The following is a 27,347-nucleotide window of genomic DNA, read 5'->3' on the forward strand; positions in this document are numbered from 1 at the left end:
TTAGCCAAATAATAGAGAGAATTATTTTGCTCAGCTTCTTCTCTGGCCTGAGATTCATGCTGGGACTGCAGCTTCAATTTCTCTCTTCTGGTTTTCCTTCAGGGCTGCAAACTCTCTTCGTTTCTCCACCTCACTCCTCTCTCTCTCCTTTTTACTCTCCTCTTCATCTCTTTTCTCTCTCTCTTCTTCTCCCTCTTTCTCTCAGCCTGGAATTGTTCAAACATTTTCTGAATCTCTTCATCATACTTTTCTTTTATTTTTCTCTCCAGTTTTTCTTTCTCTTTACGTATTTCTTCTTCTTTCTCCTTCAGGATTCGTTGTTTCTCCTCTTCGATTTTCCTCTCAGCCTCTTGGAACATCTCACTGGTGTAGTGACTTCCTCCATTCCTGTCAACGATGGTTCTGATCTTCTTCAGCAGATCAGTGACCTGAGGTTTCTTATCTTCCAGCTTGTTGTTGAAGACATGATACTGGCCGTTACATCTGGACACCAGATCCTGCAGTTCTGGGCTTTCAGACAAATAATCATCAATGGTGGTATCACCAAGATCGTCTCCACGAGTAAACAGAACCATGCTGTATCTGTCTGCTGCCTTTCCAAAGATTTTTTTAATCATTTCCACCGATTTTATTTCTTCTTCTGTGAATCTGCCAACTGGAACGACCACCAGGAAGATGTGGGGTCCAGGAGAAGCGTAACAGACACACTGACTCAGGTCTTTGGTTGTTTTATCTTTTCCAAACCTGGTGTTGAACAAACCTGGAGTATCAATGACAACAACCTGCTGTCCATCCACATTACTGGAGCTTTTGGAGCAGTTTACAGTCAGGGATTTGGCGCTGCATTTGGATTCAAAGCTCTCTTGACCCAGAATGGTGTTTCCAGTAGCACTCTTCCCAGTCCCAGTCTTCCCCACCATCACGATCCTCAGCTCATCGTTGTTTGTAATGTTTGTTCCTGTGAAGAAGAAAGTTTGAATGTGAATTAGAATCATCATGTTGTGCTCAGAGCTTCAGCCTCTGGGCTTAATGTATCTGGAAGAAAAGAAATGATCCACCTGAGACCTTGGGAAGCATTGAGGGAATCAATGACATGAAGACAATCATACAGCTGAAACCAAACATTTCAAAATACTCATATACTTAAGCACAGCTCAGTTCTTAACAGATTCTGCAGCTTTCTGTGTATTTCTAAATCTGCTCCTTAGTTGCATCTTTATTGGCCGTGCAAAACTTTCTGTTACGGCTATTTTATCAGATTTATGGCAGCACAGAGACATGCTACACTCTTACAGCAATTAATATACAAATTCAGATAAAGCTGCTTTATATTTGGTTAGAATGATTAAATTGAGATGAAGTAAAGGTCAACAGGGTGGGGCTGCAGTCCTGCAATTATTTAATATATTTAGTTACAGTTTAAAATTAAAAATTTAAAATAATATCAAAATACAATCAGTGGTCATTTAAATATCACTCAAGTCTATCCAAGAAATTAAAGTCCAGGATTATATTGAAACATGAGGTAGAATAAGAAGAAAGAGAGATAAATGTTTTTGTTGGTGGATAATTTCCACATCAGCATAAACTCAACATAAAGTCATCCTGACTTACCAGAGCTGTAGGTTTTGTTTGGGCTGAACTTGTCGCTGGCCATCATCAGTCAGAGAGCAGTGCAGACGCTCTGGCTGCAGTGAAGTACTGAGTGCAGTGTGGATCCTGCACAGGCCTTTTATACAGATCCACAGTCAAACTGAAACTGGAGCTGTGATTGGCTCTTTCTGTCTCAGGAGCTTAGAAATCCTTTTCATGCTTCACCTGGTCAACATGAAGCTCGGTTAGAGCTCATGTGTCAAACTCATGGACCGGGGAACAAATCTGGCCCGCTGAAGCTTTTTATGTGACTCCAAATTACATCAATTAGTCCCTTCAGTTCTTCACAAAATCTACAAAATTCACACAAAATCTACAAATTTCCAAATGTTTTCTGGTTTTACTAATTTTTCTTTTCTCTAAATTGTCCAAAAACACAGAATTGAAGAGACTGATGCCTCAACTTTACTTGATCTGAATTTATAATCTGTGACCAATACAGAGATGAATAAAAAGTCACATTTAACATCATGCACTAGAGCAAATGTACAAATTTCTTACAAATATTTCTAAATTAGCACCATAAAATCTGTGATTTTAATTGCAGGAAAAACAGAAACACAATAAAATCCTGGATGAACTGATCAGTGTGAAAAGATGTTCAATAATTTTTAATTTAAAGAGAAACTTTTTGAATGCTGAAACAGCTACTTGTTGTTCCAGCATAAAACATATTAAATTGAACAATTTAATAGGTTTTATCAATATTCTGGCTCAACCAGCCCTTTAAGAACATTTAGATTTTTTCATGGACTAAAATGAAAATGAGTTTTACACCCCTGAGCTTGAGCATTTTTTAACAGCCATTTTGAACTGCAAAGTCATTGTAGTATTTAAAAACAGGTTATATCTTCATGTATCAGCGACAGACAGTGATCGGTGATCCCAGCAAAGAGCTTCAAGGTTCAATTCACATGTAGTGGAAAGTTTTATAATGTGCTCCTCACTCCTCTTGGGCTTTAGATTGTGTCTGCATGATCCCATCATGAAGACATGATGAGATCGTGTGTCTGCATGATGTAGTCATGAGATCAAGCTGCTCTCCTGCAGACTTCTACAGTAACACATAACAGCAGCATGTCTGTGATCCTGATACCATCTAAGTGTTACTCCCCCAGCCCAGAACTGAGACTGCCTTTTCAGCCTCACATAACAACCTCCTTTCCTTAACAATGGACAAATAGGAAGACCATCTACGTTGGGTTCCACAGAATCCCTGGTGCATAACGATCAGGGATTCACACCTATTGTCCAATCAAGCCTCTCTTCTCTCTGTTGGGAAACACCCAGAGACGGAGACAACCTCCATTGCATGAAAAGTGGGATTTTCAGCAGCTATTGACACCTAATGCTGCCGTGCACTTAGAGATTGAGGGCTATTGGCAAAAGATTTTTGCAGAATGGGAAATTGTAGGGAACTGAGAAGAACTGTCAAACACTGTGTCCATGTTGCCCTTTCACCCCCCCGGCCCCTTGGGCCAGTTGAGGCTTTCATATTTAAAAGAAGTTCCTGGTAGCCAGGGAAATGCAAATCAACTCCTGAGCACCGGCCTTTCTGTTGTTCCTGTTGTAGTTCACCCATTTTCCCTTCTGTGCACCACCCAGGTCTCTTTATCAGTTCCAGGACCCAACCAAAACCCCTCAGTGTTATTACCTTAAGGAATAATGAGATTTTTTATAGTATAAAACAGGAATTAATGCCGAAAATGGTCTAATGTTACAAGTCATACAAATGGAACAATTACAGAGGTACAATGACCAAACTTAGCTCAACTTAGGGATGTAACCTAGTCTGCATCGCTAAGTACAATTTTTAGGGTAAATCAGATGATACATTGTCAACTTTGCATGTCTGTCCAGCTCATCCAAGACTGTGTGGTGGGATGCAGACAGAGCCACTGCTGTACACATTTCCAAGAAAAGTGTTTCACACTGAGCTTTACATAAAGCACATCAGTTGTGTCATCAAGTGACAAAAGCTGCAATCATTTGCACATGTAAAATATTGGTCACTATAGCTCCATAGGCACATGTTCATGATATACTAAGTTGCTGTTTGACTTGTCTGAAATCGCCTCCTAATCTGGACTTTGTGATTAAACATTCTCAGTATTTAATCACAAATACTGGAATAATGACATGACAAGAGGGGCCCTCTGTGTCCAGTCTTCTCATCGAGAAAATTTGATCAATTTCATTGAGAGACGGGTTGACCTGATCCATAATTTGTAGATTTGGAGGATGTGCAAAGAAAGGCTCCAAAAATACAGAAAGAGACTGGAGAAAATCAGAGCAAGCAGGGCAGACATGGGCAGGGAGGGAGCAGAGGAAAAAAGCCTCCACCTTCACCGAGAGCAAGAGAGAAAGGCTGAAGTTATTTCTCTTAGTGAAGCTCTAATTGAGTGGAGATTTTTAGGCTCCACACAATGAAAGATGGGTACAGACAATAGATGATTATTAAAGTTTATATTTTACACTTTGAACTTCATAATTCATTTGTTAGATTTTTTTCAACAACACTGAAACACAAAAGTGAACCAAGTGTTCAAATATATTTTTATTAGAAAATGACATCTAAATACAAAGAACATAAAGAGATGATTTTAGCCAAGAAACTCAGACTGTCTGCCTGGAGGCTTGAACTCACCAACACGTCCACATAAACAGAGCTGGGTAAAAATTATACTCAAGAGTAACACTATTTCAACACATTTTTACTCAAATAAAAGTTAAAAGTAGCCACCTAGAAATTACTAGTAAAAGTAAAATGTACAGAACAAAAAATACTTCAAAAAGTAATTTTCTTTTTTTCTAAAATGTTACTAAAGTAACTGTAACTGGTTCTTTTCCATCTCTGCACATAAATCACCCAGCAGGTTTTATTCAGAGGCTCCTCAGATCCAAGCTGTGCTGGTTGTTGAAAACTTTGCAGTTTGTTTCTCAGCTCCGTTCCTCTTCTGTCGATGTGAAAACCTGCGGTTTAAAATGTAAGGAAGCGCTGCACCGCCCTCTAGTGGACAGTTTGAAAACAGGAGCAGAAAAGTGATTCCTGATCAAATACTTTACTACAATAATATTTTTTCACATTATATGAAACAAAACACCGATAACTTTCAGTGCCACATTTGTAAATTCGAGCCAAAATGATCGTTTCTGTGGTGAGTTTAATGAGCCACAGAAAATGAACCAGGAGAAAGATTGAGATAAAGTTGTGTTCATTTATTTATTATACCGGTAGTCTAAACTGCCAAACAAAAGCAGTGAAAATGTAATTAAAATAAAATGCCAGCTTTACATTCATGAGCTCCATTGTCTGGTAAATTTGCTCTTGGAGTAATTTTAGGTGGTCTTTTCTGGGAATCTTCCTCTCTGCTGCTTATTTTCTCCATTTGTGGATAATGTCTGTGATTGTTTTAGTCTACATCATGTTAGCAGACAGATGTTAAGTGAATACATGATGATTTAATAGGTCTTCTTGTAATTATGCTAAGGCTGAATTCAAAAACTGTGATAAATCAAAATTAATTCATAAGATTTTCCCCATTTCTCTAGAGTTTTTGCTTTAAATTGTATTTACTCAGGTCCTCTTTGCCTGACATTAAAACAAGTTTGACAAAAGAAATTAGTATGAGAGTAAAAATATTTTTCATAGCTTTGTATTTCTCAATTTATACCAACTTTAGCTGAAACCTTTACAAAAACACTGATGTGTTCTTCAATGAAGACAAAACACTTTTTGTTTAAAATTGAATTTTATATCAGTCCTAGTTTAAGTGTGTATTTATAAGACAACTAAAGTAGTTTATTATCCATTCAATACCACATCATTCCAAAGTCGCTTCTATATGTAAAGCAGATAATTAAAAAATAAAAATAAATCAATCAATTTAGCAGCATCTATTGTTTTCATCAAGCTTTATTTGTGATTTTATATTCAAAACAGCATGACAAAATATCTCAACAGAACAGAAACATTCAAAAATACAAAAATCCTGCAAATCAGTTCAAACAATTATCACAAAGTGAGAATTATTGCAAAAAGTGCAAGAATATTGAAGTGAAAATCATTGTAATTCTAGTATATTTACTGTCATTCTCCATTTATGCTAACCTTTCCAGCAACAATATACATTTTTCAAGACAGTTTCTAAAGGATTAACAAATGACACAAGTTTCCAACTTTCACTACTTAATTTTTTTTCACTACTTTTTATTTAAAAAAATTTTTTAAAAAAATTACCCACGTGTTCTGCAGCTTTAATCACATGTTCTCCAAATTTAGCCAAATAATAGAGAGGATTATTGTCCTCAGCTTCTCCTCTGGCGACAGATTCATGCTGGGACTGCAGCTTGGATTTTGCCTCTTGAATTTCTTTCTCCTGCTTTTTCTTCAGGGCTTCAAACTCCTTCTCTCTCTCCTTTCTCTCCTTATCAATCTTTTCCTTCTCCCTCCTCCTCTCCTCCTTCATTTCCTCCTTCTCCCTCCTCCTCTCCTCATTAATTTCTTCTCTCTCCCTCTTCTTCTCCTCCTCTCTCTCCTTCTTCTCTCTCTCTCTGTCAGCCTGGATTTGCTTATACATTTTCTCCATCTCTTTCTCATACTTCTCTTTTATTTTTCTCTCCACTTCTTCTTTCTCTTTACGTATTTCTTCTTCTTTCTCCTTCAGGATTCGTTGTTTCTCCTCTTCGATTTTCCTCTCAGCCTCTTGGAACATCTCATTGGTGTAGTGACTTCCTCCATTCCTGTCAACGATGGTTCTGATCTTCTTCAGCAGCTCAGTGACCTGAGGTTTTTTATCTTTCAGCTTGTTGTTGAAGACATGATACTGGCCGTTACATCTGGACACCAGATCCTGTAGTTCTGGGCTTTCAGACAAATAATCATCAATGGTGGTATCACCAAGATCGTCTCCACGAGTAAACAGAACCATGCTGTATCTGTCTGCTGCATCTCCAAAGATTTTTTGAATCATTTGCACTGATTGTAATTCTTCTGCTGTGAATCTGCCGATTGGAACGACCACCAGGAAGATGTGGGGTCCAGGAGAAGCGTAACAGACGCACTGACCCAGGTCTTTGGTTGTTTTATCTCCCTCAAATCGGGTGTCAAACAGACCTGGAGTGTCAATGACAGCAACCTGCTGTCCATCCACATTACTGGAGACTTTGGAGCAGTTTACCGTCATGGATTTGGCGCTGCATTTGGACTGGAAGCATTCTCGACCCAGAATGGTGTTTCCAGTAGCACTCTTCCCAATCCCAGTCTTCCCCACCATCACGATTCTCAACTCATTGTTGTTTGTAATGTTTGTTCCTGTGAAGAAGAAAGTTTGAATCTGAATTAGAATCATCATGTTGTGCTCAGAACTTTGGCTGTGGTCCAATAAAACTGCTGTCATGTTATTGTGGCTTACTGTGAATACTATAATCCAGTATATTTGCTATTTGAATTAAAAGTAGGCTACAAAGTCTACCGAAGTCCAGCCCTGAAGAGAGACCATCCTTCAACTCTTAAATACATTCTCATTCCAAAACACCTGAATTGTCTGGTCCACTGTCCCTTCTGTTTTCAGGGTGGATTTCCTTAGAACAATGTAAATTAAGATGGAATCATAAAATTCAGTATGTTTACCTTCCAGAACCCTTTTTGACTGGTCAAAAATGTATTTTTTTTTAAAGATACTGGCCAAAAATGTTTCTTGGAAACAAATGTTTATCAGGCTATGTTCACACTGATGTGACCCTATTCCCATTTTTGTCAAATCAGATCTTTTTATTCATTTGTCGAGGTCGTTCACACTTCCAAATATATGCGACCTGTATGCGATCTACAGCGTGAACTTCAAACGACCTGAAAGTGTTCCGCATGCGCACTAGAGAGCATGCTCAACCTTTAAAAAAAAAAAAAAAAAGTGATCAGTGGAATTAAATGCTAACGGTGTAGCAGTTTATGTCCGACCAAAGCCAGCACATTAACAACTTAATCCTTATTATAGTCTGCCATAGTTGTTATTGTTTTCCTTCCCGCTTATCAGGACGCAGAATAGTGACGTTTGTCGAGTATCAATGACGTTAAGTTTTTTTTAACATCAACATCAGACCTACGTTTTTATTCACAAACCAATGTATAAAAATATTCTTGCCCACAATTTGATAGTTAGAGGACACAGATCCGCTCCCCTCCTCCTTACCATGGACCCGGTGTGTGAACAATATGGAGGCTCTGAGAGTCTTTATTAGACTGAGGGCAGCCAGACTAGTTTATTTTGCTGACTTATATTTAGCTAAATATTATTGCTGAGGGGCACAAACAGGCCTTCTGACATACAGATTAAGAATATATATATATAAAAAAAAAAAAAAACAATTAAAAAAGGGCACTAGGGGCATCACGGATAAAAAGGGCAGGGGCTCAAGCCCTCTTCGCCCCCCCTCCCTCTGCACGTGCCTAATATTTTTGTAGCCCATTTTGTAATATTAGTGTATATTAGGCTCATCCTATCATTTCAGGTACACAGTGACCTGCACAGTTTGGTGGACACATTTTGGCTGCAGTTCATTTGATAAAGACCGATCAGTATTTGTAGATGTCTGTGTTTAATTTCAGTAAGAAACTTGTTTCCTGTCTGATAGTGTTTCAATCTTACAAACATTTACGGTTATATAACAGCAGTATTACACTGACCATATGCTGCCTCTGAATTTTAAATATTTTTAAAAAGGTAGGATATTCTGATTCAGGGTCTTAATGCACCGATGTGATCCACCCTCACATTAAACAGGCAGGATATTTGGACTAAATAATTTAGTGCATCACTGTGTACATAGAGGTAGAATTTCCTGACGAGGGAATTTAGCAGATAAACTTGTGAAACAGGAAGAATATTCTGATGAATTGTTTTGGTGCATCAACAGCCTTACATACTTCATAACTGTACTTCTGTACAGTACTTGTACTTTGTTACATCCCACCACTGAACTACATCAAATAATTTCTGGGTTTGACTTTGTTGTCCTTTAATCTGACTTTTTAAGCTAAATTGTAGTGGGTTAGATTTGTTAGGTTTGTTTAATTAATCCAATGAAACAAACTGTTTTAATGTTTCAATTACTTAACTGAGTTATGTCAACTGGTTCCACTTCAGTAGATTATTTAACTTGAGAATATTAATTTCAGTCAACAAAGTCCAAGAACATTATTAGAACTCAATAATGTTGAATTAACTGAATTTACTGGCATAAGTAAATTCGTATTAGTTATTGTAAAGAAAACTTCACAACATTAAGCCAAATAAATGTAAGTCTAATGTGTTGGATTTACTGAACTGAATTTATTCGTCTTTACCTAAATTGTGTAATACTCACTTAATTAGGTAGGTTTAGTAAAACCAGTTGACATAACTTGGTTAAGTAAATTCAACATTTCATAACAGACTCAATATATAGTTAATCTGACTTACCAGAGTTGGGGATCCTACCTGTGCTTTCCATGATCAGTCAGAGAGATCAGTGTGATACAGCAGCTGCAGTGAAGAAATGAACACAGTGTGGAAGCTGAACAGGCCTTTTATAGTTGAGACGATGACTCTCCTATCATCAAAATGAAACAGAAACTGGAGCTTTGATTGTATCTTTCTGTCCAGGCTTTTACAAGATTTTTACAGTTTTTTTTATGCTTTACTTGGTGAACATAAACTTTAAATGAAACAAAGCAACTTGATGTATAAAACAATTAGTGGGATGTGAGTTTCATACACAATAATAATAATAATAATAATAATAATAATAATAATAATAATAATAATAATAATAATAATAGGGCTGCACAGTGGTGCAGTTGGTAGAGCTGTTGCCTTGCAGCAAGAAGGTCCTGGGTTCGATTCCCGGCCCGGGGATCTTTCTGCATGGAGTTTGCATGTTCTCCCTGTGCATGGTGGGTTCTCTCTGGGTTCTCCGGCTTCCTCCCACAGTCCAAAAACATGACTGTCAGGTTAATTGGTTTCTCTAAATTCTCCCTAGGTGTGAGTGTGTGTGTGAATGGTTGTTTGTCTTGTATGTCTTTGTGTTGCCCTGCGACAGACTGGCGACCTGTCCAGGGTGAACCCGCCTCTCACCCGGGACGCAGCTGGAGAGGAACCAGCAACCCCCCCGACCCCATTAGGGACAAGGGTGTACAGATAATGGATGGATGGATGGATAATATTATTGTCATTACTAGAATTAAAGACTTTAGTTATGTGTTTAACTTTTTAAATTGATTTACTAAAATAAATTAACATCTAATATACAATACATATAAATATTTTTAACATTGACTGTTCCCTCATAATAGATTCGATTTTAGTTTCACCAGGTTTTGCAAGATATTTTGCAGGACTGCCCACTAGACCTTTTGTTTGCTGCACCAACTACGGAGACCTGCGTTAAAGCCACCTCCCTGGCCACCCCCTGATTGCACGAAAACAGGTTATGTTTCTGGGTAGAATAATTTCAGTAGGAACGACTGACATGTCCCCATTGAACAAGCTTTTGCCTCTCTCAAACAACACATGGCGTCGGCTGCAGAGCTCTCCATCTCTGACTACACTTTACAGTTCTTTTTGGATTTTTCTGTAACAAAACTGGCTGTTAATGGTGTTTTGTTTCAGAAAAAGGGGGAGTAAAAGGCATCACCCTTGTACGCAACAGGCAGCGGGGATACCTGATACAAAAACTGCACACATAGTCATGGGACATTCACTGAGTTTCACCATGACAACGTTGAGACAACAAATACTTTCCAAAGTCCTGAAAGCTCCAAACATTTCATTCACACACCAAGACATAAATATGGCAGACTGTTTTCCAGAAGGAGAACCACATGTGTGTGCAGACCTGGTGGCAAAGACAGACAAGGTAACACCAGGACTTCAGCAGCTCCTCTGCTGGGACCAGAGGTGAGACAGTTCTTTACAGATGGTTGTTGTTTCAGAAGCAACACACAAGGGTTGAGAGCCTGGAAGTGGTGGTGAGATGCCAAAAGGGGGCGCCACCTGAAGAGAAAAACGTGAAACAAATGGTTGCTGGAGGGGCCCAGATGGCAGGTTAATTCTGGCTCCTGGGAAAATACAAGAGCTGCTCCAAGAAGCTCACGGGGTTGGACATGTTGGGACAAAACAGATGTGGTGAAACATTTTGTGAAAAATTGTTCGGTGTGCGGCCAGTTGAATCCTAAGAAAACTTTGAATCCAAATCAGGGACAGTTTCCTCCAGTCACATGTCCGGGAAAAGAGATTGTGTTGGATTCTACTGACATGATAAACCCAGTGCAAGGCAAAAGGTATTTGCTGGTTTGTGTTGATGCTTTCACAGGATGGCCTGAAGCCTGGCCAGCAACAGCAGAAGATAGTAAAATCATCATAAAATGTCTAACCGATCATTACATCCCAAGGCAAAGCAGAATGAATGAATCAAAATTTAAAACAAAATTGGCTAAGGTTTGTGCACAAACCAAATTAAATTGGGTTGATACATTACACAGGAACCAACTTGTGGTTAGACTGGCTAACTGCAACAGCATGACAATATCAAATGTCTAACTGTGTGGCCTGCACAGCTGGACGACCCAGAATGTACACTGAACCCGCTCCTTTGATTCCATCTGACATTTGGGGTTTTAACTGCATGCATAATATGACTAAGTTTCAACAGCCCTCTGGATGTGACACTTTAACAGCTTTATTTCCTTTAATCAACAGCGGAGCCCGGATGGTGCCGCTATTCCAGTTAAAGATAACTATGTCTGTTTCAATTTTACAACAGGTAACCGCAGTGTGGGCCGGATCCCTGATAGTTGGTGTAACATCACATTCCCAGGGCACTTAATAGGCTAGAGATGGGATATTTTATCTATGCAGGGGTAATAAACTAATTGAGAGAATATAGACTGGTGTGACAGGTGTCTGTGCTATGGTGAGACTTAGAGCCTGTGTCATCATGGTAGGTGAACAACAACCTCTGAATCACAGCATCTTTTCACGGGTCAAGCGCAGTGCAACTGTGGAGCTGCAACTTTCCAGAGTTTAAATGTAAAAGTCCAATCCTTTCTGGGTGTGCTTGGATGAAAATGAGGCATCTGGACACACGTAGAAACTGGTTGACATCAAAAGACACTAGATGACACGGTTTTGAATTAATTTTGCAGATCTCATAAAAAAAAAATTAATCCTGTTGACTTCTTAAGATTTGGCTAGTATCATTACATTGTGTTAAGACTGAATTTTTGTCTAAAACATTGATTGGCAGGTTTAAAATGTGTTTTCATTTTGTTCACTCCACATATTTCTTTTCAGTTGGTAAGTTGCATCCCTTTATGACATCTACTGAATTCCATATTTCGGTCTTAAAGATTTAACCTCTCCAATACAAACAGGGATGTTAACACTATTTTCTTTGCGATTTTTCAGTTTTATCATTAACATTTATTCACTTATCTTATTCAAGTTTGTAACGTTTTTACATTTATTTGTGAACTTTGCATGGTTAACTAACATTTTATTTGTATTACTCCATTTGTATTTTATCGGCATTCATACCATTAACCTCACAGTATATTTTTACAAAAAAAAAGAAGTAACCTTAGCAACATATCATGGGTTTGAGTCTTAACATTTATTTTACATTTACTCATTTTGCATATTTTACATTTACTCGTTTAACTCACTAATTTCACCTTATTTGAAATGCACATTTTACTGAAATTTATTAAAATTAACATTTTATTTTCATTCTTTTTATTTTTTATTTCTCTTTTTACATTGTATTTTTCTGTTCTTTTTCAGCCTGTAAGAGGAACACTGTGGTTTACACCCATCGTCCTTCTGGGCCAAAGGAGGCGCTCTGTTCGATTTTTTACCCCATAAGAATGACATGAAATGACAACAACAAACATCGTAATGGGCCCGGGGACTTCTTCCGAACAGTGGACAGTGTTTCCTCAAAATGTGTGATGCTCCCCAAGCTGTCTGATGTTCTATTTGTGGTCTCTTAAAGACCAAAAAGGGGAGTTGTTGAGACGCTTATCCAGGGTTGCACATAAATTCATGCACACACAGCTGTTTTTCACACATAGTATTTTTCATTTATAAACAGAGGGCTTTTTGGAGGAATGAAACTTGACCTTGCATGTTTCACTCAAACAAAAGGCTTTCTGTAGAAGTGAAACTTAAGCTGACGCCATGATATCAAGTTACTTCTCAGCAGACATTCCTTAAAAACTGTTGAAACATAAATAAATAAAACACCTGGAGCCATGAAGCTCCTTAACACCACAATAGATTGAGAAAAACTTTTAATTCGGCTGTAATTCATCCTGATCCAAGTCTTGATTGATGTTGGATTAAAATAAACAATTACTTGCTGTTCATTTAGAAAAAACATATAAATTTAACTCATGAGTTGCAAATCTTTTTTTTTCCACCGACAAGCAACCCAGTGGGTTTAACACTTGATAAATTTCAAGTGTTAAAGCAAGAAATTGTTGCCGTATTTGCAACAAAAGGGCTTTTATAAACTAAAAAGTAATAAAATTTACAATTTGTTTCCTTCCTCTGAGATCAAACTTTATTTTTAAGTTCATCTTAAGCAGAAGTGGATTGAACGTTGGTGCTTCAAACCAGCCATGCAGTTTTCAATTCCCGATCATTCACTTCTTGCCCATCCTTCTTCTGTTTAGCGACTGGTGAACGACAAAAACCTTTAAAAGAAACTGGTTTGAACTGGTTTTACAGTCAGGAAGAAGTACGGAGAATGCAACTTTTCTGGCTGCCGACGTTTCACATTCAGTGACTTTAACACTTAATGTGATGTGGTGTGTTGGTCCCTATGCAAATTTAGGGGCAAACACACACTTTGTGATGCTAAAAGGTTAAATCAGGGGTGTCCAAAGTGCGGCGCATGGGCCAACTATGGCCATTTGATTAATTCTGTGAGGTCTCCAATCAAAATTTGTCTCAAATAAAAGTTTTTCATCTTCTTAAACGGTGAACGTTACGTAAAACACCAGATTTTTATTTAATGTTGCTACACGTTTTTATTAAAAATCACAATTTGACACAATCTATTATATTTGACTAAATATAATATATTGTGTTAAATACAATGACTAAATCCATTAGTCATCAAAATTTTTGTCAACAAAATTTGTTGATGAAAATTTACATTTTGGGAATAAACTAGAAACATTTTATAGACTTTAAAAATGGAGAATAACAAGACCAAATAATCGTAAATGTAAAATGTTAGATGTGTTATTATTGTACATAGGCCTGTCACGGTAACACATTTTACTGAGCCATTAATTGTCTCAAAAATTATTGCGATAAACGATAATATTGTTTGATACCTTTTTACACTGTTTTAATGAAACTGATGTAATAATGCATGCGATTTCCTGCCAAAGATAGTTACACTTTATTTTCAAAAGAATATTTAACACTAGAACTGATAAACAAAATAAACAGAACAAGCAACAACAAAAAGGATTTATCATGAAGTGCGGCAGACGCTGTAGATCCTGGTACGGAGTGAAATGGTGGTTTAATGATGAAAAAACAATCCAAATACAATCCAAAATTGGCACAGCGGAGCGGAAGGCAGATGCTCAGCACTGGTGAAGGACGGACGTGACGAAGGACGAAGGGCGTCGCATCTGAAGGACGTGCGAAGGACGTACGAAGGACGTGCGAAGGACAAACGACAGCACATGACTGCTTAGACATCAGACGAGGACCCCACAGAGTACAAAGGACACAGGTGGGATTAAATACACAGAGGGTAATCAAGGAAACGAGTCACACCTGGGAAACAATCAAGGGGAGACAGAACAACACGGAAAACCCAAAATAACACAGAAAAAACACAGATCACGACAGGATTCTCAGTGTCCATTAACAAAAACTGTACTTGAATTAAAATAAACAACATAAAGCCAAAGTGGAAATAAATTCTGCATTCAACCAAGAGTGCAGATTGTGAAGTCTGTATACTTCATAATCTGTATACAGATTATGAAGTATAATTGTTAGATTTAAATAGAGAAAATGGGCACATCAGACATCTGCTGCAATAGTTCACACTACACAATTTTTTGCCCCGATTTTCCCCTTATGACAAATTTAAAAGATGATTGTTTTTCTTTGGTTTATTTACAAATATTTAAATTTCACTGTATTTCTACAATTTCTTTTATTAAAATATTCCCAGCTCAAGTTTCAGAGTTCCACATTTATTTGGCTGAAATGATTTAGCCAAATAAACACAAAGCGAAAAACACATCTTGCCAAATATTTTTACTCTTATTCCTTGTGCAAATATCTTAGTTTTACACGTCTCAGGTGAAATTAAACAGCTGTAACAAATGATGTTTAGTTTTCTTGTCTCTGCTTCTCCTTTCTTCCGTGTGGGAAGCCTGTAAACAAGAACAGCTCCAGTGAATGAGAGAGCGACCGCCGTCTTCTTCCCCAAACTCTGTCTGAGGGGCGAGGGGGCGGATCTCCTCACTCTCCTGGTGGAGCGCTGTCTATAATTTGGTTCCCTTTTTTTCTTTTTCTTTTTAATTTGATGTGATATTTTGGTAAATTTCACTCTAAAAAAAACACATATAATGCATTGCAATAATTTATGTGGTGGCTTATACACTTAAATTTTCCTGACAATATAAACAAATGATGGTTACAATCTTTCACTTTATGGTGTATCACATTAGCACGCTTTAAACAAGATAAAATAACTTAGAAGTAACTTTTAAGCAAGATAAGAAAACAATTCTTTAATATTGATGAAAAATATTAGCTCCAGTGGGAAATAAATAAACTTATATCAAGATATTTTCCCATGTTTGTAGTGAAATAATCTGTCAGTGGAACTAGAACTGGGTTGCTAGGTTACGGGCTGGGCATGGCGGGCGTTGCTAGGTAACGGCACTAGTGGAACTAGAACTTTTTCATCTATATTAAGGAATGATTGGCCTAAAACAAGTCTCTATGTCTTGCTGAAAAGTTACTTTTTTATAGTCTTCATTAAACATTTTTCATTACAATGAAACATACAACACACACAGAACTTGGGGCACTGATACACAGATAAATAGGAAGAAAAAAAAAACATTACAAGATGTTACTTTTGATGAGGCCTTCATGGAAAACACGTTGATATGAAATCCACTCCAACTTCATACCACTGATGAGACAAAAAGATATATTTTTTAGTGTGACTGTCACTTAAAAAACAGTAATATTTTGTGAAGAATGTAGCAGCTTAAGCTTTGGGGCAAAAATATCACTGAAAATTGCAAGAAACTGAAATGTTTTCTTCCCGTTTTGTGTTTTAACGTCGTCACAGAAAGTTTGGGCCTTAAAATGGGAAGAAATTAATCAGATATTTTAGAAAAGTATACAAGAAATATTTAGCTTTTTTATTATGCTTTATGTGTAACAAAGTGAAGATATGAGTTTTTGCTTACAAAGAGACTTTTTTACGTTTACATCTTGTGTTCTTACCAAAAGCAGAAATTTAAATATTATCTATTTCTGTTTTTGTTTATTTAGCACTGTGTGTTTTGTTTTTTTTCACTTATGTATATAAAATTTTAAAATGGCAAACTGTTGGAGCAATTTATTTAAATTGTAGATTTTAAAAGTTCAAGACTGTTTTAAAAGTCAACCCTAATTTTAATATATTTTAGATTTTTTTCCATCTTTTAAATTGGTCATGATCGATAATTATTCAACCTTTCTGGAAGCCTTTTTTATTTAACTTTGCTGATTTTTTCCCTTATTTTTACTTCAATTCTTTTACCAGCAAAAAATAATAATAAATAAATAATGACGATACTGAAAAAGTGGAAGACAAAGAAACATGGCCGACTAAAACTGTTCCAAAATTCCTCCACAGTAATAAAAACGACTCAGTGCCAACGGCTGCAGCCACAAAGGCCGGCCCAACCAGTTACTGGGTATGAGGAAGAACCGGTGGGGCAAATGTTCCACACCACCATGTTCTGTTGATAAACATTTCCTTAAAAAACTAATTAGTCACCCAACAGTTCAGGAATGCAGTTGTGTATGTCGAAGAGATTGTCTCATGGCGGGACGTTTTTGAGGAGTGACTCACCCGATCCCCCTTCACCGCTGAAGCACTGCTGCCCGGTTTGACATTCGGTTTTTGTGGTGAAGCAGAGGTCCCACACGCCGATGCTACATTTGTAGCATTGAAGCTGTTGACCTGTTAGGTTTGAGGAGTGAAGAATTCAGGGAAAGAGACAGAAAGGAAGAAGAAGGAAGACAGAGACAAAATGTTTACTTGTAAATAGATCAGCAGCAGATTGTACAGTGAGGTACTGACAACAGAGGGGAGCCACACATTTGGATCAGAGCAGGAAATTAACAGGTTTCATTTAAAAAACAAAAAGGAGAAAAAGAGCAAAAACTCTCAGTCTTTTAAAAGCTAACTGGTGGTGCCACCTGTTACACGATTCTTAATTTACATTTTGAAACAACAAAGCTTTAAAAATTTGCAGTAATGTTGAAGGTTCTTCCTCGTTATGTAAGGTTACGCTGCAGCCTTTAACTCACCAACACGTCCACATAAATCACCCAGCAGGTTTTATTCAGAGGATCCAAGCTGTGCTGGTTGTTGAAAACTTTGTAGAGTTTGTTTCCCTTTATGTCAGGGGTCTCAAACTCAATTTCCCTGGGGGCCGATGGAGGTAGAGTCTGGGTGAGGCTGGGCCGCATCGGGTTTTCCACAAGAAAAGCTCTTACAAAAACATTCCAATGTTAGCAAATGACTTTATTTTTATTTTTTAAACACAAAATAAGATGAAAAAAATAAATAAATTAACAATTCATAAGAGAAAAAATTAATCAGTAATAAATAAATAAAATATAATAATAACACAGCAGCTATAGAAGACTAGATAAATGTAATTATAATATTTCAGATTCAAATGGCTGTATTAACAGTTCTTTAACCTTTAACTTTCTGAACATGAATGGAACATTGAACATAAACTGTTATGAATATAACAATTTATAAACTGTTTATAAACAGCGCTTCCTCTCGCATAGCCGAGCCACATTTGGCTTAAGGGAGGAGGCAGTTGAGACCCTAAGTAGAGCTTGAAGATGCTCGTCAGTAAGTCTGGACCTGTACTTGGACTTATTGAAGTTCAAGGTAGAGAAGAGCTTTTCGCACAAGTATGTGCTCCCAAAAAGACACATGGTCCGCTTGAACATTTGGGAAAGCTCAGGGAAGCTGGGTGGCAATTCTCTCAAAAATTGCCCAAGCTTGTCTGCTTTTCCACTCACCTCCCTGAACTTGGCTTTGAGTTCAGAGTGGCACTGCGGGTCAATGAGCTCCATTTGAAGCACTGTGATTGGTAAGTTAGTTCAGCTCCGCACACAACACTGAAAAGTGCCAATCATATCAAACTCGCGGGCAGTGTTGGCATAGTTACTTTGAAAAAGTAACTTTAATCGGACTACTGATTACTCCTTGAAAAAGTAACTTAGTTATATTACTGACTACTTGATTTGGAAAGTAACTAAGTTACACTAAAAGTAACTTTTTAGTTACTTTCAGCAGCTGCTAACAACAACGCTCCGCCTCCTGGGAAAATCACATTGAGCTTTGCCAATACTTTTTTGTAAGCTATTTTATAATGGTAACATCAACAATGTGTCTCTACTGATAAGGTTGAACTGAAGAGGAGATTGTAGAAAAATAAAAAACGTGAGTAGTTTGTGTGGTCCACTGTTGTCTGGAAAACTCTAAGAAGGATTTTAAAGCCCCCCAAACCCCGGCCTCCAGGTTCTGCGTTACGGCCCTGCATTTGGTGTCACTGCGCACAGAGCTCCTCCTGCAGCTCACAGCTCAGATGGCTGCACAGATTTGTGACACTTATCTTAGTATTAATAATTAGAATTAAGTTGCCATTATAATTATTGGAAACTACGGACACGTTCATTCGTGGCTGTTTTCACGTTTATTGCGCTGTTCATATTGGTCTCGATGTTTGCAGTTTTCTGGAGCGCAACGCGAAGCTCGACGTCATTCAGAGGTAATATATTAACTTGACATTAACAAAGACACAGCGGGACGGATCATCTGAGAAATGATGAACAGGGAGAGACTGAGTAAGACTCCCTTAATGACGAACAAATTCTGGGATTTAGCTATTATGAGTCTCTGCTTATTTCCAAACCCAAATGAGTAACTTCACGTTCAAAAACGAGCCCAAAAAGGCGCAATCCGCCGCTCATTAAATCGGCAAGCAATTTTAAAAAATGAAGCCCAAAGCCGCTTATAATAATCGGACTTGTCAGCAGAATCTCAAAATAGTTCCAGTTTTTCCACCAACAAAATGCGCATCTCCCTCCATTGTTTACATTTCTGTCGCATAGAGACGTCGGTCACTCGACAAGACGAGTAGAGGAAATACGATTAAATAACAAAAGAAGATAGTAACGCAAAAATGATTTTGATAAGTAACTGTAGTCTGACTACTGGATTTGAAATAGCAACGCGTTAGATTACTCGTTACTGAAAAAAGTGGTCCGACGTCAGTAACACGTTACAAATTAACGCGTTACTGACATCACTGCTCACGGGGCACACTAACATTAAACTTTCATATTAAGGTGGGGGCCACAAACTATCGTCCCGAGGGCCGCAGTTGGCCCGCGGGCCGCGAGTCTGAGACCCCTGCTTTATGTCAATGTGAAAACCTTCAGTTATCTGTTGCCAAAAAAATTGTAAAGTAGCGCTGCACCGCCGGGCGTAGGTTTGGTCTAAGTTTTGGTGGGACCTTACAACTTACTGACCCCACCCCTCTCCGCCCCCCCTCCCCCTCCCGCACCGACCATTTTTGACCAGTGGGGTGGAGTGGGGTTGGGTAGGAGGGGGGCACCACATTGGCTTAATAAGCTGTTTGAGCATCCTATGTGAAAAAATATTACATAATTAACAGACCTATTCTACCTCACATTCAGTGCTGACCTTACTAAACACCGGACTTTACAACAAATGCGTTGCGTGATAGATATCTAACTTATGGGTCCACTCACTGTACTTACAGCCGAGGTAGCAAAATAACTTCTAATGTCTGTCGTCCTTTTCTTTTATGGTGGCGACATGGTCTCGGAGACTCATAATAAATGTCAAACTCAGAAGGAGACGCGTTCACTTTCAGCACCATGGACCAAGCTTCCGTTCCGTGTGCGGCTGGCTGGCCGCTGCCTGTTGCAGCCAATCAAAGAACGTTTTTACTGCCGTTATTTTGATTGGCATGTTTTGTTTGTATTGTTTATATTTTTTTTGTTATTACGACTCTTATTTTGAAAGGTTAAAGTAGTGGAATCCAGCATGTTGCTAGGAAACCAAAGAAAAAGAAGACGCTGTATGAAAGCGTAACTTTCACAAGTGGCTGTAAGGGTCATTTAAGTTAAGAATTTATTGAATTATTTCATTTCTACCTCGAAGGAAAGGGTCAGCCAGCGAGGTATGTTTATATGTATTTATGTAATTTTTATGTCGTTATTATCGTTATTGACACCGTCTCATTTACATTTATTTTGTATTTTAGTTCGACGGTGGTGTTATGTCAGTGGGACAAAGTGAAATTGTAAGAAGAACAAGTTCAAAAAATCGACATTAAAGCTGACTATACACCAGCAGTTTATAACGAACTTTTTATCGCCGTTAAGAATAAGAAGAGGTGGAAGTGACAAACGTAGATCCACGTTCTTTGAGCCAATAGCGGCATGGGTCGTCATAGTTCATAACAGCGAATTTTAAAATGAATGCTACCACTGCGTAGTATATTGAAATATTAAGCTAATCAATGTAGATTTTAGTTTATTTATTTAGTTTTTGTTAAAAAAATACATACGTTGTTTGTTTTTTTATCAATATGACAAAAAATTGGTCGGGACTATTTTATATCCCTTGAATATTGGTCGGGACATGTCACGACCGTCCATACCCAAACCTACGCCCATGCTGGAAACAGTGCAGCTCCCTGTGCAGCTCCCTGTGTAATAATGTGCAGACAGCTCCAACCTGCTCCACTAACATCAGTCACACATCCCAGAAGATTTACACCTGACTCACCCTGCAGTTACAACAAACAACAAAATGGAGCTGGAAGATGCTAAACAAAATGTAAAAATGGGAGAAGTTACATAGCTTACTCAAATTATGGTCTAAAAACAAAAGCAGTGAACATTTAATTAAAACAATGTGTTTACATTTATGAGCTCATTTATCAGGTAAATTTGTTCATGGGTTTATTTTAGGTGGCCATTTTTGGGAATCTTCCTCTCTGCTCCTTGTTTTCTCATTTTGTGGATAATGTGTGTAATTGCTGTTTTCTGGAGAACCAAACACTGAGAGGAAACTTTGTAACTATTTATAAAATGACAGATGTCAATGACTTTTTTATTATCTGCTCTTAAATTTCTTTAAATCAGGACATGATGTTGATTTTTGAGCTTTTTTGGCCTACTGCATGTTAGCAGACAGGTGCTGTTTATGTGAATATTTGATGATTTTATGGCTCTTCTTGTAATTATGCTACGAGGTCACACTGTTTCACATGACCTGACAATGTGTTCTACAGTTTAGATATTTGCTTTTGATTTTCTCTCTGTCTGATTATTTGTGTCGGCTGATTTTCTGCACATGTGCTCACATGTTTATGGTCCGTCCCTGTGATTTTTTTAAATCACAATACTATCTAGAATCTAGATAGTTGAGCTAGATGTACATCTAGCTAGATAACTAGGTAGTTATACAGATTGCGTTTTGTTCTTTTGTGTCGTTGAGACTAGTTACTGGGTGTTTAGCAGAAGGTTTACATTGTTTCACATTTGGGTTTTGCTTAATTCCACAGAGGAGTTTCATCCTCCTGGTAGCCGTAGGCCAAAAGGTACATCAGGTGATCTCTCTCGAAACTGTAGCCTCTGTGACCTAACTGTGTCACTGTGTAACTGTGTCTTGGAAATGCTTCTTGTTACTTAAGTTTTACTTGTGGACACGGTTTATTCTATGAACCTGACATAGAAAACACTCTTACCCCAGATCTGTAATTACATCCCCAGAGGCTAAGAAATGGAGGATATATCCAAAGAAGTTTTAGGACTTTTCAGTTTCTTTAAAAACAAATTCTGGCATTAAAAGGAAGCTATGTTAGCATGTAAAAGATCTAAAAACACACAGATGAACTCAAGATTAAACTCGCTTTAGGATTTCCCATGATAAAACATTTCCGTGTTGGATTTGTTACAAATTTAGAAGCAGGAAGCAGTGAGACGAGGCAGCTAAAAATACACTAAAAACTGTTGAAACATAAATAAATAAAACACCTGGAGCCATGAAGCTCCTTAATACCACAATAGATTGAGAAAAACTTTTTATTCGGCTGTAATTCATCCTGATCCAAGTCTTGATTTATGTTGAATTAAAATAAATGATTGCTGTTCATTTAGAAAAAACATCTAAATTTAACTCATGAGTTGCAAATCTTTTTTTTCCACCGACAAGCAACCCAGTGGGTTTAACACTTGATACATTTCAAGTGTTAAAGCAAGAAATTGTTGCCGTTTTTACAACAAAAGGGCTTTTATAAACTAAAAAGTAACAAATTTATAATTTGTTTCCTTCCTCTGAGATCAAACTTTATTTTTAAGTTCATCTTAAGCAGAAGTGGATTGAACGTTGGTGCTTCAAACCAGCCATGCAGTTTTCAATTCCCGATCATTCACTTCTTGCCCATCCTTCTTCTGTTTAGCGACTGGTGAACGACAAAAACCTTTAAAAGAAACCGGTTTGAACTGGTTTTACAGTCAGGAAGAAGTACGGAGAATGCAACTTTTCTGGCTGCCGACGTTTCACATTCAGTGACTTTAACACTTAATGTGATGTGGTGTGTTGGTCCCTATGCAAATTTAGGGGCAAACACACACTTTGTGATGCTAAAAGGTTAAATCAGGGGTGTCCAAAGTGCGGCGCATGGGCCAACTATGGCCATTTGATTAATTCTGTGAGGTCTCCCATCAAAATTTGTCTCAAATCAAAGTTTTTCATCTTCTTAAACGGTGAACGTTACGTAAAACACCAGATTTTTATTTAATGTTGCTACACGTTTTTATTAAAAATCACAATTTGACACAATCTATTATATTTGACTAAATATAATATATTGTGTTAAATACAATGACTAAATCCATTAGTCATCAAAATTTTTGTCAACAAAATTTGTTGATGAAAATTTACATTTTGGGAATAAACTAGAAACATTATATAGACTTTAAAAATGGAGAATAAGACCAAATAATCGTAAATGTAAAATGTTAGATGTGTTATTATTGTACATAGGCCTGTCACGGTAACACATTTTACTGAGCCATTAATTGTCTCAAAAATTATTGCGATAAACGATAATATTGTTTGATACCTTTTTACACTGATTTAATGAAAATGATGTAATAATGCATGCGATTTCCTGCCAAAGATAGTTACACTTTATTTTCAAAAGAATATTTAACACTAGAACTGATAAACAAAATAAACAGAACAAGCAACAACAAAAAGGATTTATCATGAAGTGCGGCAGACGCTGTAGATCCTGGTACGGAGTGAAATGGTGGTTTAATGATGAAAAAACAATCCAAATACAATCCAAAATTGGCACAGCGGAGCGGAAGGCAGATGCTCAGCACTGGTAGCAACAGGACGTACGAAGGACGTACGAAGGACGTACGAAGGACGTACGAAGGACGTACGAAGGACGTACGAAGGACGTGCGAAGGACGTACGAAGGACGTGCGAAGGACGTACGAAGGACGTGCGAAGGACGTGCGAAGGACAAACGACAGCACATGACTGCTTAGACATCAGACGAGGACCCCACAGAGTACAAAGGACACAGGTGGGATTAAATACACAGAGGGTAATCAAGGAAACGAGTCACACCTGGGAAACAATCAAGGGGAGACAGAACAACACGGAGACTCAGAAAAACCCAAAATAACACAGAAAAAACACAGATCACGACAGGATTCTCAGTGTCCATTAACAAAAACTGTTCTTGAATTAAAAATAAACAACATAAAGCCAAAGTGGAAATAAATTCTGCATTCAACCAAGAGTGCAGATTATGAAGTCTGTATACTTCATAATCTGTATACAGATTATGAAGTATAATTGTTAGATTTAAATAGAGAAAATGGGCACATCAGACATCTGCTGGAATAGTTCACACTACACAATTTTTTGCCCCGATTTTCCCCTTATGACAAATTTAAAAGATGATTGTTTTTCTTTGGTTTATTTACAAATATTTAAATTTCACTGTATTTCTACAATTTCTTTTATTAAAATATTCCCAGCTCAAGTTTCAGAGTTCCACATTTATTTGGCTGAAATGATTTAGCCAAATAAACACAAAGCGAAAAACACATCTTGCCAAATATTTTTACTCTTATTCCTTGTGCAAATATCTTAGTGTTACACGTCTCAGGTGAAATTAAACAGCTGTAACAAATGATGTTTAGTTTTCTTGTCTCTGCTTCTCCTTTCTTCCGTGTGGGAAGCCTGTAAACAAGAACAGCTCCAGTGAATGAGAGAGCGACCGCCGTCTTCTTCCCCAAACTCTGTCTGAGGGGCGAGGGGGCGGATCTCCTCACTCTCCTGGTGGAGCGCTGTCTATAATTTGGTTCCCTTTTTTTCTTTTTATTTTTAATTTGATGTGATATTTTGGTAAATTTCACTCTAAAAAAACACATATAATGCATTGCAATAATTTATGTGGTGGCTTATACACTTAAATTTTCCTGACAATATAAACAAATGATGGTTACAATCTTTCACTTTATGGTGTATCACATTAGCACGCTTTAAACAAGATAAAATAACTTAGAAGTAACTTTTAAGCAAGATAAGAAAACAATTCTTTAATATTGATGAAAAATATTAGCTCCAGTGGGAAATAAATAAACTTATATCAAGATATTTTCCCATGTTTGTAGTGAAATAATCTGTCAGTGGAACTAGAACTGGGTTGCTAGGTTACGGGCTGGGCATGGCGTTGCTAGGTAACGCACTAGTGGAACTAGAACTTTTTCATCTATATTAAGGAATGATTGGCCTAAAACAAGTCTCTATGTCTTGCTGAAAAGTTACTTTTTTATAGTCTTCATTAAACATTTTTCATTACAATGAAACATACAACACACATAGAACTTGGGGCACTGATACACAGATAAATAGGAAGAAAAAAAAAACATTACAAGATGTTACTTTTGATGAGGCCTTCATGGAAAACACGTTGATATGAAATCCACTCCAACTTCATACCACTGATGAGACAAAAAGATATATTTTTTAGTGTGACTGTCACTTAAAAAACAGTAATATTTTGTGAAGAATGTAGCAGCTTAAGCTTTGGGGCAAAAATATCACTGAAAATTGCAAGAAACTGAAATGTTTTCTTCCCGTTTTGTGTTTTAACGTCGTCACAGAAAGTTTGGGCCTTAAAATGGGAAGAAATTAATCAGATATTTTAGAAAAGTATACAAGAAATATTTAGCTTTTTTATTATGCTTTATGTGTAACAAAGTGAAGATATAAGTTTTTGCTTACAAAGAGACTTTTTTACGTTTACATCTTGTGTTCTTACCAAAAGCAGAAATTTAAATATTATCTATATCTGTTTTTGTTTATTTAGCACTGTGTGTGTGTTTTGTATTTTTTCACTTATGTATATAAAATTTTAAAATGGCAAACTGTTGGAGCAATTTATTTAACCCTTTGAGGTCTACGCCCGCCCTGTGGCGGGCATGACGTCATGCATTTAAAAGACTTCCATTTAGACCCAAGACTCCTAAGGGTTGTAGATTTTAAAACTCCTGAGTTCAAGACTTTTTTAAAAGTCAACCCTAATTTTAATATATTTTAGATTTTTTTTCCATCTTTTAAATTGGTCATGATCGATAATTATTCAACCTTTCTGGAAGCCTTTTTTATTTAACTTTGCTGATTTTTTCCCTTATTTTTACTTCAATTCTTTTACCAGCAAAAAATAATAATAAATAAATAATGACGATACTGAAAAAGTGGAAGACAAAGAAACATGGCCGACTAAAACTGTTCCAAAATTCCTCCACAGTAATAAAAACGACTCAGTGCCAACGGCTGCAGCCACAAAGGCCGGCCCAACCAGTTACTGGGTATGAGGAAGAACCGGTGGGGCAAATGTTCCACACCACCATGTTCTGTTGATAAACATTTCCTTAAAAAACTAATTAGTCACCCAACAGTTCAGGAATGCAGTTGTGAATGTCGAAGAGATTGTCTCATGTCGGGACGTTTTTGAGGAGTGACTCACCCGATCCCCCTTCACCGCTGAAGCACTGCTGCCCGGTTTCACATTCGGTTTTTGTGGTGAAGCAGAGGTCCCACACGCCGATGCTACATTTGTAGCATTGAAGCTTTTGACCTGTTAGGTTTGAGGAGTGAAGAATTCAGGGAAAGAGACAGAAAGGAAGAAGAAGGAAGACAGAGACAAAATGTTTACTTGTAAATAGATCAGCAGCAGATTGTACAGTGAGGTACTGACAACAGAGGGGAGCCACACATTTGGATCAGAGCAGGAAATTAACAGGTTTCATTTAAAAAACAAAAAGGAGAAAAAGAGCAAAAACTCTCAGTCTTTTAAAAGCTAACTGGTGGTGCCGCCTGTTACACGATTCTTAATTTACATTTTGAAACAACAAAGCTTTAAAAATTTGCAGTAATGTTGAAGGTTCTTCCTTGTTATGTAAGGTTACGCTGCAGCCTTTAACTCACCAACACGTCCACATAAATCACCCAGCAGGTTTTATTCAGAGGATCCAAGCTGTGCTGGTTGTTGAAAACTTTGTAGAGTTTGTTTCCCTTTATGTCAATGTGAAAACCTTCAGTTATCTGTTGCCAAAAAATTGTAAAGTAGCGCTGCACCGCCCTCTTGTGGACAGTTTGAAAACAGTAGCAGAAAAGCTGTGATTTCTACTTTACTACAATAATATTTTTTATATTGTATGAAGCAAAAGATTAGGTGATAACTTTCAGTGCCACATATGTAAATTAAATACTATGAGGAATTTTAAACCATTTTAAACTGTAAAACTTTAGTTGTCAATAGAGCAGTAAGAGACAGACGTTCTTCATCTTTTAATCCTTATTTCATTATTACATTATGTAAAAACTCCATATTGACTGAAATTGAATAATTTAGGGATTTTATCTTTTCGGTTTGATATTTTTTTTCTTTATAACTTTTTTTCTATAAATTTAGGCCCTTAATGTTAATTCTGAAATACCCGTTTCTTTTGCTTAATACCAGTTCAGTCAAACTTAAATGTATGACCTGAACCTGACCCAAAGTTATTGCTTCTGGTGAGTTTAATAAGCCACTGAGAATGAATCAGGAGAAGGCCTGATATAAAGTTGTGTTAATTTATTATAGTCTAAATAAAGGAAATGGCAGCTTAACCTGTTGAGGACAGAAAAGATGCAGATTTTCATTACTGGAACCCAAGGGCGTAGGTTTGGTCTAAGTTTTGGTGGGATCTTACAACTTACTGACCCCACCCCCCCTCCCCCTCCCGCACCGACCA

General features: G+C 37.4%; 2 protein-coding genes across 2 annotated transcripts; both read right to left on the reverse strand.

The window, feature by feature from the left end:
- On the reverse strand, positions 1 to 1,933 carry LOC122843451 (GTPase IMAP family member 4-like). Its single transcript, XM_044138207.1, has 2 exons — positions 1,615 to 1,933; positions 1 to 958 (listed from the first exon to the last, which is right to left on the reverse strand). The coding sequence occupies exons 1-2, from the start codon at positions 1,658 to 1,660 to the stop codon at positions 99 to 101; spliced, it is 906 nt and encodes a 301-aa protein (XP_043994142.1). The 5' UTR covers positions 1,661 to 1,933; the 3' UTR covers positions 1 to 98.
- A 3,718-nt stretch (positions 1,934 to 5,651) lies between these two features.
- Positions 5,652 to 7,264, reverse strand: LOC122843450 (GTPase IMAP family member 4-like). The gene has a single exon (XM_044138206.1). It carries the CDS (start codon positions 7,050 to 7,052, stop codon positions 5,868 to 5,870), a length of 1,185 nt encoding a protein of 394 aa, XP_043994141.1. The 5' UTR covers positions 7,053 to 7,264; the 3' UTR covers positions 5,652 to 5,867.
- Positions 7,265 to 27,347: the final 20,083 nt, after the last annotated feature.

Source organism: Gambusia affinis, linkage group LG14, assembly GCF_019740435.1.
Source record: "Gambusia affinis linkage group LG14, SWU_Gaff_1.0, whole genome shotgun sequence".
In the NCBI taxonomy this organism is placed as follows: Eukaryota; Metazoa; Chordata; class Actinopteri; order Cyprinodontiformes; family Poeciliidae; genus Gambusia; species Gambusia affinis.